The 13,496-nt window shown below is 39.6% G+C and overlaps 1 protein-coding gene across 1 annotated transcript in view; it reads left to right on the top strand.

The window, feature by feature from the left end:
• LOC135498016 (NPC intracellular cholesterol transporter 2-like) overlaps nucleotides 1-11,690 on the top strand; it is a 98,129-nt gene extending 86,439 nt beyond the window's left edge. The window contains exon 4 of the mRNA XM_064788129.1: nucleotides 11,116-11,690. Within this exon, the coding sequence (XP_064644199.1) occupies nucleotides 11,116-11,199 (84 nt within the window). The 3' untranslated portion in view covers nucleotides 11,200-11,690. The remainder of the gene's footprint in view (nucleotides 1-11,115) is intronic.
• Nucleotides 11,691-13,496: the final 1,806 nt, after the last annotated feature.

Raw genomic sequence — 13,496 nt, forward strand, 5'->3', positions numbered from 1 at the left:
CCGCATGATGCCTGGACATGACTGATCCTATTCAAGTTGCAATATGCATTAGGTGCCAAGCAGAACATCTATTAAACCAAGTATTGATTGAAATTAAACATCTAACAAGTGTTAGCAAGACCTATACGAACAAAGTGATACCTCTCTCATCGTTATACTTATGGCAAGCGGAGTGTCCAGTAATTAAAAAAACCTAGATTTATTAAAAAAAAACAGGTTTTTTGCCTAATAAACTAAGTTTATTTGGAAAAAAATATAGTTTTTTTTAAAACAACCTTGTTGGTTAGTTAATAAATCGAGTTTCTTTATTAAAACCAAGTTTTTTTACTTTCTTTCCTAATAAAGTAGGTTTTTTAACAGAAACTAACATTTATGCTGAAAAACCTTGTTTATTACCTAAAAAACTTGTTTTTTTTTACCACATAATCGTATAAAATATAAGTTTCTGTACAGAAATGTCCATTTATTCAATAAAACAAGGTTTATTACCAAAACAACCTAGTTTATTCAAAAAAACTAAGTTTATTACTGATAAACCTAATTTTTTTTAAAAACCTGGTTTATTAGAAAACTTACATTTTAAAACCTCGATCCTACCTACATTGAGTTATCTGGATGAGGTTAGGGTCTCACTAACTAGCTTACAGAGTGCAGTGCAGTGCAGCATTAGTACCACGTGGTGCCGAGGTTGCCCATTCTCGTCCCGATAACATCGCGGATTTGTGTACATGGGGCGAGGTAGAAAATACAAGTTTCTCGATAGAAAGTAGGTTTTTGCACGCCGTTTGTCCAGTTATTCAAAACAACCTACATTTTTACAATAAAACCAGGTTTTATTGCAAAAAACTAAATTGTTTTGTATAAAACCAAGTTTTTTACGTAAAAAAGGTAGCTTTATTAGCCATTTGTCCAGTTATTGTTAATAAACCAAGATTCTTTCCTATAAAACTAAGTTTATTACCACTGGATGAAAAACTTACATTTTAGGGAATAAAATCAAGTTTATTTGTTAAACTTGACATTTGTGGATAGAAACAAGGTTTATTAGGTAAAAATTTGGTTTTATTAAAGAAACTCAGTTTATTAGCTAATAAACAAGGTTGTTTAAAAAAACCTATATTTTTTCCAAATAAACTTAGTTTATTAGGTAAAAAACCAGGTTTTTTGAATAAATTTAGGTTTTTTTAATTACTGGACACTCCGCTTGCCATATATACTTGCTAAGAAAACTGAGCAACTTCGATTTTTGTGAAGGGCTAAACTATGCTTATTTATTGATCACGTCAATTTATTTTTTTTAGCCTGACTAACACATTTTGTTTGCGGGGAATACTTAGCACGGGGTTTCAATAAAATACTTCACTAGGCAGAAGCAATCCGATAAGTTCAACGGATATTGAATTTATTCTCAAAATTAGAACTAATTGCTCGTTTATCTGCCAATAGATACAGAGTGTTAACCATTCTTCTTTAATTCATACTTGGTGATACGTGTTTCTTCTTGTGCTTTGGCATCCATTGGACGTTCAGAAGCTCGTTGAATGGGCTTAAGTACAATGGATATCAAGCAGATTTAGATTTATAAGTCTGGGTGGATTTTTTCATCAAAGGTAAACGAGATGTTAGTCTCTTTTTGGCTCGTCGGAGGGGAGTCTCTATGATAACGCAGTATCCGTCGTCAGTCTTCATCGTCTTCTAACATTTTAATGTTAAGACTTATCAGTAGTAGGTATAATGTCCCTTACAACGCCCAAAATCCGAGGCCCGAAGTCCGAGGGTCCCGGGGCGTTGAAAGGTGCATCCTTCGACGCCCGCGACAAATGCCCTCCCGTGATATTGTGATTGAAGAATTTTTTCCGCGCTTCGTGTGAGCACTCAAAATTTCGGCGCCTACCGTCTGCGCTGTCCACGGGAGGGCATTCGTCGCGTAGCAGAGTACAAGCAGCCCGATGCCGCAACGAGCACAGATTAATGTGCACTCTTATTCGCGCTCCTCCTGAGGTTTTACGGGCTGCTGTCACAAGCCGAGCGGAGCGAAGAGTGTGGATCAATTAGGGTCTCCACCATCGGGGAAGTCTGTTCGGGGCAAATAGCTTACTGAAGCATTATGTTGCTATAACTGGGATGTTGTCAGTCTCTAGGCAATCCTTGTCATCGACTATGCATAGAGACTGCTCATCCGAGCTTAAACTATGACGCGAATTGCCTCGACTCGTCGCCACATTTTAGGGGCCCCGTTTCCTCAATGTCCGTTTAACTCCAAAGCAACAAGGTCTGTCCTCTTCGTCTCGCATGGTGGCCGGGTTTGTATAGCGCGGGAAGAGGAGGACAGGACAACTCTCTTGCGCCACCCTTTTCCTGATGGAAGGGTGGATATTTTGACACGCACATGAAGAAAGAACAACTCATATACGACGTTATTTGTGATATGGAAAAACACTTTTATTTCTAATTTCCAAGTACACATTTTCAAATCTAGAAGAGAAATAGAGACAGAGCAATATTGAACATGACACATTGAAGCGCATCATGCATGTTCGTTTTCCCTTTTTATTTCGTTGCTCCTTCTCTGGAGTGGGAACTCTCAGTGGCAATCTCTAACGTGATCTTATAAACAACTGAGAAAAAGGGAATTTTAGCAGCGAACACTTTCTTAATTTCAAAACGTGTCTTCACTTAGCGGCACCCTTGTGGTTTGTCTATCAATACAATTCAATTCAATTTATTTCAACTGATTTTTAGGCCACATTTTTTGCAGCATGAAAATATAGACACATACAGCGGAATAATACAATAGGAAGACACGATGATACTTATGTACATAATAATACACATACACTAACGCCTCTGCTCTTTTACTTTTTGCAGATACGTGGCCGATAAATTTCGTAAAATTTCATAACGTTTGTAGACATGATATTGATAAATAATGATAAACGGTTGGTCGTACAAATGCAAATACAAGACATATAAATCTTGTATCAATCGTAACCAGTATTTCTGAATCTTGGCTTTGCAATAGGAAAATACTTACGGCGGCCGCAATCTCCCAAAGCCGCAGTATTATGGGCCTTTGTTAAAACATTCATAAAACGCTTGCATGCACAATAGTGTACTCATTCAATTGAGGTGAACTCCTCATGGCCCCATAAGTCAAGATTGGGGATATCTTTGTGTCAAAGATCTTAAAGAATAAACGATTCGACAGCTCACAAAACAATCTCTAATGAGCGAAGACATTGGGCAACTGCTATCTTGCCTTTCTCTGCTACATGATACAAACAAGAGCATGTACCTTTCTAATAGACAGACAACAGGAGCGATTGCTTTTCACTCATATACCAGTATTCATATGTTCAAAGTACAGGCTATATAATTCATTTACAAAAAATATATACAACAACAGCAACAGTGATCCCGGTGTGGCGGGGATAGTAGTCCTAGGGCTGATAGTCCGTGTAACAATAGCCCGCATTGCTAAATGTTTTGGTTAGGGTTAGCGGTACAATAGATCATGCTGCTTAATTGGTCAAATACAATGCTACCGGACTATGACTCCAGGGGGACTATATCCGCTGTCACACCGGCAGTGACCCTCTAAAATTTACGGCATCGCCTATTATTGGAAGCAGGAATATCTGTCCAATGCATGTTACCGCACGGAAGGATAATTAAGTGGGCGATACAGTCTGTTTCGTCACAAATGTTGTTTTCTTATCGAAGAGTTAGTTTGTTTTAAGCTGCGCGCGGTTGTCTTATTTGCGTATTTCTATGCCAAATATTTTTGTAAAGGTAAAATTCATACCGTGCTAGTGTCATTCTTTCTGGTATGTGCTGTGGGGTTTTTTTTCGCGCTCAAAGGAATACAGTATTCACGCGGATCGTAGATGACATGAATGGCGCTTTTCTTGCAAGATGTTTTTAAAGGAGCCCTTCTCCTCCCTGTTTTCGTTAAAAGCCATTGTTTTTTTCTTGCCCCCACGTCCTTTTCCACATGGCTTTCCGCTAAACGGTTTGATAGCTTCTGTCAAAACAGGCAAACAGTGCATTAGACAGCCCTTACAACTTTGCAAAGCTGTGGTTTTTTGGTCGAGGGAACAGTGAAATTTTGTCATGGCTTCTTCATTTTTTTTCATGCCCGCAATAAAAGTCTCGACAGCTTTTTCTTCCCGCGCCATGAGTTTGTCTACAGAGGCCTTTCGTGAAACAAAATCATTGTGGTATTTTTCGCATTTTTCAGCCCAAGGTTTTATCTTTTCCAAAGCGACCTTTTGTTTTTCGTGGACAGAACAAATGTTTACAAAATCTTCAATAATGTGATGATATTTTAATCTATTCTTTTTCGACTCAAATATTGGACGAAGATATTTTTGTGCGAAGGCTTTTTCATCGCCTGAACAACATTCATGAGCGGAAGCTCCAGCTTGTTGGGGGGTTATATCATTGAAGGCAAGTTGTTCGTTTAGCTGGTTACGTAAAGTGATAACATCCTGTTCTACATTATACGCTTTCGGAAAAAGAGACCCACTCGACAGGGATATTTTTTCGACTGCATGTGCACCCGCGGCCCCCCGGCTTGCTACTCCATCCGATTCGGTTTCGGAAGCAGTTTCCACGCCGTCACTGGACAAGTTCAAATCGGCATCCAAGCTAACAGCGTCGCGTTCTTCTTTCTCATTTTCAATAGAACATATTTTTTGTGCGCAATGGCATTGCCTGTATCATCAATAAAACAACTATCTGCCTTTCGTTTTTTGTTCTCAGAAAGTATGTTTTCAATCTGATTCGAAGTTCTATTTAAGCCATCATCAATTGCTTCAATCACACTCTCTTCCTCGCTATCATACTCATCACTACTGCATTCTAAACTAGTTTTCATGACTTTCACAACATCATTTGGGGCAATAGAAATACTTAAACTGGCCTCTGCTTTCAAAGGACTAGCCCCTCCCCTAATCGAACCGCCAAGGCTTTCCTGGGTCTTTATAAGATCCGCCAAATTCGACGGTTCCTCAGTCCTGAGTCAACCACCACTCTTGTTCATGCCTTTGTCACTTCTCACATTGATTATTGTAATTCCCTTCTATATGGCATTTCTACACATCAACTCTCCAGACTGCAGCGTGCACTTAATGCTGCAGCTCACGTTGTGTGTCTGGTGCCGCGGTTTGATCGCATCACACCGGTTCTCATGCGACTCCATTGGCTTCCTGTTAAACACAGGATTGTTTTCAAAGTGCTTTTATTTACATATAAGGCAATACATGGAGTTGCACCTGCGTACCTGTGTGATATGGTCAGACTGAAGCACCATTCCACCTACCATCTCCGCTCTGTTATTGCTCCAACTTTGGTGGTCCCTCGTACTAAGTGCAAAACCTTTGGTGACCGTTCTTTTTACAAGTCATCACCGGTTCTATGGAACCAGCTACCTTCCAACATCAGGCTTGCTGGTTCCATAGACATTTTCAAAACTCTCCTGAAGCAACACCTTTTCAGGGAGTGTTTTGCTTTGTAAAGCGCCTGAGAATTTAAGTTTTTCTTTTAATTCAGGCGCTATAGAAATTCTTATATTCATTCATTCATTCATTCAAAATGATAACATGATATTTGAATGGTAAAATCGCCCAGAGTATCGATGATGATTTTAATCAGTTTCATCCATGAAGGACGATCTGACGAGTCAAAGTGTTTGAGCGTTTTTCGAATGCATTTTGTAAATCTTATGAACTTTTCTTCTGATGGCTCTATAGCCGCGACTTTTTTTGCAATGATATCCTCAATCAATTCTGTCATGATGTTTCTGTCATCATCAAAAGCAAATGAATTTGTCTGTGATCATCAGTGAGACCCCGTCTGTTGGCAATTTCAATTCATGATGAACCAGATTTTCTTCCAAGAATTCGAAGACAATTCTTGTTTTCTCCGCAAAATGCTCAATTTTAGTAAAAACAAAAGTACATCGAGAGGTATAAAACTGAAAATGAGCTCCTGCGTCTCTGAATTTCAGACCACGCATGGACGGCTTTTCCGTTGCCTCCGAATCTAATTTAACAAGCGGTCTTTCACCCCTGTCTGCCTCGGGTGCAAAAAACGAATCGATAAAATATAGTAGCGACTGTACGTCGCGTTGTCTAAAACAAGAAGTTAACGCACTGCTTGGAAAATTACCTTGAATAATAATAATTCTCCCTTTGAATTTAAGCTTACGTCTTGGCGGCCGTGGTGTCAAACAAGAATGTATTTCTTTCAAAATGTGTTCATAAAGTTTCTTGAAAATTTCGCTTTCAAGCCAAGCGCCTATATTTTTCGCAGATGCAAAGTAATGTGTAATTTCTTACTAACCCGGTAGGAAATGTCAGTAAAACGTCGCGTAACATAACCGTCTTTAACTGTTTGGAAATATTTTTTGGAAAAGTGATAGATTTCAAACTTGCATTTTTCAAAAAATGAAGACTCTATAAGGTCAAAGTGAAATATGACCTGTTTGATGGAACTTACTATTGTATCACTCATTCAGCTTTATGGGGGTTATGGAAGAAACTTAATTTTTTTTTCTAGCGCGTGCACGGGCATACAGTTGTTGTTGCATATACTTTTTATGAATGATTATATACTGTACTTACAAATACTCAGTCTTACATGTAATTCCCTTTAGAATTCCTGAAGTCATAAACACTAGTGAATGAAACAGTTGTAGTACACAGTCACGCTCCAAACGTTGAATGATATATTGAGGCTATACTGTATGTGTATGAGAAATATCAGGTCGAGCTGTCTTGAAAGAGAAAACGAGGGTTGACGTTAGTTTGCTGTCAGAAAATATCGCTTACGATCATGTGAAGTAATGTGTAATTTTTTACTAACCCAGTAGGAAATGTCAGTAAAACCTCGTGTAACATAAGCGCTTTTACTGTCTGGAAATATTTTTCAAAAATTAAGGCTCTATAAGGTCAAAGTGAAATATAACCTGTTTTAAGGAACTAAGTATTGTACCGCGTTCACGTGCATACAGTTGCTGTTGTTATACTTTTTATGAATGAATATATATGTACTTACAAATACTCCTACATGTAATTCCCTTTTGAATATTCCTGTACACTCATGCTTCATCTGTTTAATGATTTTGTGAAAACATCAGGTCGCGCTGTCTGGGAAGAGAAAAACGAGGGTTGATGTTAGTTTGCTGTCTGAGAATATCGCTTACGATCATGTATCACACGCTTTTGTTCCAACGACGTGCTCTTTGCTTTTTACTTCACATGATCAGGAATTGATGTAATGAGACAGACTAAGTACAGCGTGTCCTTGTCGCATTGTTTAAATAATCAGCCTAGCGCTTGTCTATTTTGTTGAGATGTTATTCTGGAAAATTAAATAGAAAGGATATGATGAGTTGAAAAACAAATACAAGCCTTTCGTTTAGTAGAGGCAGTATTTTTGTGTGTCCTTGTGAGTAACCAAATAGGCCTACCTTTTAATCGGGCGGGCAGCAAGAGCTGTTGGTATCTGCATGGCGTTGGAAGAGAAATATGGGGTCGCATGTTATTTCATTTCCCAAAGGAGAGATGGTTATCATTGTCGAATCAAAATCATACTGAGTCGACAGCAGTAAAACGGTAGAATGCCTGGGGCAGATTCACAACGAATTCTTTGCGCAGAAAAAATTAATTCTGAGTCAAGTAAAACTGACGGTAAGATTGGTGAGACAAGACCCCAGTTTTGTCTTAATGGCCAAGGATAACACCCAGGAGTACACGATTAGTTTGGAGGAAGCGATTTTGAAAATCGATATCAAAACTATTGCCGAACATGTTCGCCTTAGCCATGAGGAACGTCTTTTGCAAGGACCCGCCAAATATCCCGTAACATCGGTTCAAATGAAGTTTTATACACGTGGCGCCAACCGTTCGGATTCGTCAGAAAATAATTTGTTACAGGGTCGTTTACCGGGAAGAATCGTCGTAGGATTGGTCGAGTCCGACGCTTTCAACGGAACGCTGGACAAGAACCCGTTCAACTTTCAACACTTCAATGTGTCGAGTATTACGTTGCTACAAAACCGAACGCCAGTACCGTTTGAAACGATTAAATTCGATTACGGCAACGATCAGTTCCTACCCGGTTACTTCACGGTATTACACGGAACTAACGTTTGGGGAACTGACCAGGGAATAGGTATAAACGCGAACGAGGATTATCCGAAAGGATACGCTCTCTACGTCTTCAACCTGTTAGCAGATGATTCAAACGGTTCCAATTTCAACTTGGTACGTGAAGGAAACATAAGTCTTGACATTCGTTTGAAAGAACCAGCCGATAAGAGTATAACTATTGTAGTTTATATGGAATTCGACGCTATTGTGGAAATTGACAACACTCGCACAGTCACCTTCAATGAATAATAAGGAAATCGATCGTCTTCTCAAACGACATTTGGAAACACGAACAACCTTCGTTGAAGTTTGCGCGGCTGATACACTGCCGTTAGAGCCAAGAGACAGAAAACAATACGTTGTGAATACGGACATCGCTTCCGGTCCAGGCAAACATTGGATTGGTTTTTACTTTTCTCCAAATCAACTACCCGAATATTATGATCCGTACGGCTTTTTGCCAGCTGTATCAACATTCTACGATTTCTAGGCACAAGAAAACATTACAGGCGAAATACATGCATGATCCAAAACCCACTCAGTACAGTTTGTGGACAACACGTTATTTACTATATTTTACAAAAATGTAGAAGCCACACCATGCGGGATAAGTGAACAGTTTTGATAAGAATCGTTTGAACGAAAACGATGAAATGGTGAACAATTTTGTGACAAAAACATTTGCCGCTGATCATAAACTAGTGTTCGATTCCAGTTTTCTCCATTTCCATATCGCAAAAAGCTTAAAAGAGATATTGTATGGGGCAGACTGACAGCATATATAACAAGTGCATTATGTATCCATTAATAATGTGTATCTCTTCTTGTAAAATGAATATTATTTGTAGAACTTGTTGGCTGAATGCATGTAAAGACCATACGCGAGCAAGTATATATTTTTAAATTGAGTTTTTTTTTCTGACGAACTCATTAGCAATTTCCTAAAAAAATTATTAACGAATTAGATAGTTGCACGCACGTGGTTTTTAACTGTTTATTTAGAGCTCATCTGAAACCCCGATATAGGTTTCATTGCTTACTCTGCAACTTATGTAAATGTCAAAAGAGTAAGACCAATGAAGAAAATGAAATGTTTCTTACCTTTTCTGTTGTGAAGGATGCAGTCGATCAGACGCTAAAACTGTCGCGCTAAAGATCGGGAGATTGTTCCCGCAAAACATCGGAGCGTATTAGGAAAAAGCAACGCCGCATCAGACATCCGTCATTGCTGCATTCTAGACTCAGAATAACAGTAGCTTCATCATCAGTTTCAATATAATGGTGCTTATTAAAACACAAAAATATTGAATGCAAATATATATAGGCCATTGTATACTCTTATAGACCTTCATAAGAAAGGTATACTCTTGTATAACAAAGATCAATGGAAAATGCCGACCAACTTTATATTATAAGCATAGCCAACTTGAGACAACTATTTTCATGGCGGGTGAGCTTCTCCCGAAAAACATAGAAAATGCGCCATGTACGGCAGGCATCTTCCATTGAGTGTTGATTTTAGAATCGGAATATATTAAGCATTCTATAGGGCGTTTATAAAAATAAAACGCGTAATACGCGTAATAAAACGCGTAAACGCGAGCGGTGAACATGCACGTAGACCAAGAGCATTTAGAAGAAGATGTATTCCTCTATATAGTGAGCCAAGCAAACGCTCAGCCCGGGCACACATACAATGTACATGTGCTATCTTCATCAAAAACCCAATCAGGGAAACAGAATAAAAATGCATAAGCATGTCTAAAACTGCATTTTTGTCACGAGGTCGGACGCGCCTGGGTCTTTAAGCATATAAAAATGTTATGCATGAAGAAAAATCTAACAAAACGATGTGAAAAGACAACAGAAATAAAAGTGTTTTTTTCATATCACAAATACGTCGTATATGAGTTATTCTTTCTTCATGTGCATGTCAAAATATCCACCCTTCCATCAGGAAAAGGGTGGCGCAAGAGAGTTGTCCTGTCCTCCTCTTCCCGCGCTATACAAACCCGGTCACCATGCGAAACGAAGAGGACAGACTTCGTTGCTTTGGAGCTAAACAGACATTGAGGAGACGGGACCCTAAAATGTGGCAACGAGTCGAGGCAATTCGCGTCATAACTCTAGCTAAGATGAGCAATCAAAGACTAGGATTGGATAGTTGTCCTGTCCTGCTCTTCCCGCGCTATACGAACCCGGCCACCATGCGAGACAAAGAAGACAGACCTCGTTGCTTTGGAGCTAAACGGACATTGAGGAGACGGGACCCCTAAAATGTGGCGACAAGTCGAGGCAATTCGCGTCATAATTTAGCTAGGATGAGCAGTTTCTATGCATAGTCAATGACAAGGAATGCCTAGAGACTGACAACATCCCAGTTATAGCAACAGAATGCTTCAGTAGGCTATTTGCCCCGAACAGACTTCCCCGATGGTGGATACCCTAATTGATCCACACTCTTCGCTCCGCTCGGCTTTTGACAGCAGCCCGTAAAACCTCAGAAGGAGCGCGATTAAGAGTGCACATTAATCTGTGCTCGTTGCGGCATCGGGCTGCTTGTACACTGCTACGCGACGAATGCACTCCCGTGGACAGCGCGGACGGATAGCGCCGAATTTTTGAGCGCTTACACGAAGCGCGGAAAAAAATCTTCAAGCACAATATCACGGGAGGGCATTTGTCGCTGGCGTCGAATGATGCACCTTTCAACGCCCCGGGACCCTCAGACTTTGGGCCTTGGATTTCGGGCGTTGAAAGGGACATAATACCTACTACTGACGCTACTACAGTTTTTGGTTTTGCTTAATTAAGATTTAGTTTCAATGAGTTGATATACTGTTAAGGTGTTGGAAAAGTGCCCGCAACCCCCCCCCCCCCCCCCCCCCACCACCACCACCACAACCACATATTTCTAAAGGCCGCTAAATTGATATTGATTGGATCTTTCTCGTTTCAGATTCGTTTGGTTATGCAATTGCAACTGAAGGACGACAACGACAAGGATATTGTATGCGTACAATTTCCAAGCGAAATAATGTAGCACATCAACACTATTATACAAAAGCTTCGAGATCATCTCAAACTAAATTCAACCCACCAGCTGGAATTGTCTGACAGTGCTCACCACAATATTACATTTGATTTGTCGTTTTCCGTTTGTGAATTCACTGCATAACTCCTGAGGAAGAAAACCTTTACTGCAGGGCATTTAAATAGATCGAAAAACTCTGCATTTTGATCATCACTAAACTGAGTTTGATGGAACAAATAACAATCAAGTTTAGGCACCCTGTTTGAACATTTCAGCTGCTCTGTTAATTTAGGTCAAACGATGTCTTAACATCCTCTCCGGCATAGAAGCTTAAATTGTACAATGGTTCATGGCCAGTCATATGATAAGGCTAGACATGCCAATGTTTTAGTCCTAGGGAAACGGCGCCTTAGAAAATCGTTAGTTTAGTTTGATGTTCCTGTTAGCATATACCATAGCATAGTAAAGTAGAGAGTGAATAAAACATGGTATGCTTCTAATATGTGTGTTAATTTATTCAACTCCTAAGTGATTCCGCGATACTGTCGAGTTTGCCTAATACCAAATAAGTGAGCTTTTATACACCAGTCATCTTTTTGTACAGCATTTTAATACATCTGTTTGTAGGCAAACATTTGCCTTACAGTTGGGGTTGCCACTGTGTTTCAATATCAGTTTGTTCACATTATTAATCATGGTCCGGATCAGCAGGTGGCGGCAGACGAAACCGCTCTTAGAATATCGAGGTAACATCAAATATGCACAGGTGGCATGGCTAGTTTTGGGTACTTGTGTCCGTTTTAAAAGCGTAACGCCAGTGCATAAACAGCACTATCTATTTGCATTAATAGTCACACCGAATACCAACAGGTGGCAGGGCGGACGAATATCTGATGCGCCAAAACATTTTCGAAAATCGCCGTCGTATAATAGAGGGAGAACAATTTTTTCCGCGAGATGCATGTCTTGCATTCAAAAACATGTTGTCATCATGTTTCATATTATGTTTTCTTTTCAAGTATGACCTTATGTCGAGCTTTCTCGTACGGCAAAACATAGGGTTCATGTCAACACACTCTAATTAGCAGGACAATACTGTTGGTAAAATAAATAACCTTAAATTATTAGAATCATTATTACTACACACAGCGAAATGGATAATAAATAGTATAAAGCGGAAACTGAAAATGTCAAACGCTAAAAATCAGTGAAATTACAGAGTATTATATAACGCAAATGAATGACTTCATAGTATTTTAGCCCTTCATTGAAATCAAATATCGGCGCAATGCACTTATACTAGACTGTGAAATGGTGCTATTCGAGGGACGATAACCCCGTGAATAAATGAGCCGAACAGTCTTGTCGACCGACAATTCTCACTTGGAAACTACGGTATGCTTGCATGTGCTCAACAGCTATGCACGTTGAACTACTGCGCATCCATGTTTAACGTGGGACAATGAAATTGTGTAATATGCCCCCCCCCCCCCCCCCGAGCCAACAGCCTCCAAGCCTCCGCACACACAAAGTTTTATTCGTTGATTTTCTTGAATTTATTTGTCGAGTGAGAAATACTTGATGTTAACTTGATGATCCAAATTGTAATAGTATGTGGGATGAAATACCTGGCTTTCATGCGGCGAACATTTGTATTATGTCTTGCTGACAACATATCAGTCGCATATATCTTGCTGACAAATAGAAGTGAGTAAAGAACACAAACCCCAATGGAACCGACTTCATCAACGTGTTGATTATCATTGGAAACAGCGCGTTAAACCACCACCACTTACTTATACCGAAGTTCTCTCAGCCGTCTATTCATTTTTCATCCAGTCGGCCAATTTCCTATTCCAAACAAAACTCTCTGTAATTTTCTCACATCGGTTTCCAAATGAGACTCTCCGTGAAACACCTCCAAATTACGTCACAATTTTCCCCCTTATACAATAATGATCGACGTCAACACCTCCATGATGGTGAACTCGAACTCCTTTTCGCAATCGGACTACCACTGCAGAGAACCACCGAATATGGATAGAAACGCAGCATAACCCTCTTCGTCATCCTATTAGTCAATGGAACACGAGATAAGAACAGTGTGAAAAGAGAACATTATTTCTGCAAACCAATTCGAAAAGTTTCGATTCAATCACACCAGATGCGTAGCTTTAAAAGCAAATATCCACCTTGCAACTGGAGAAATTACTATATCGGTCTTTTGTTCGGTTTTGGTGACAAGCCATTTCACACTTCAATTAGGCCACCTAATGAACTCTATTATTCTCTTCTAATTTATCAAC

This window comes from Lineus longissimus, chromosome 13, assembly GCF_910592395.1.
Source record: "Lineus longissimus chromosome 13, tnLinLong1.2, whole genome shotgun sequence".
NCBI classification, from domain to species: Eukaryota; Metazoa; Nemertea; class Pilidiophora; order Heteronemertea; family Lineidae; genus Lineus; species Lineus longissimus.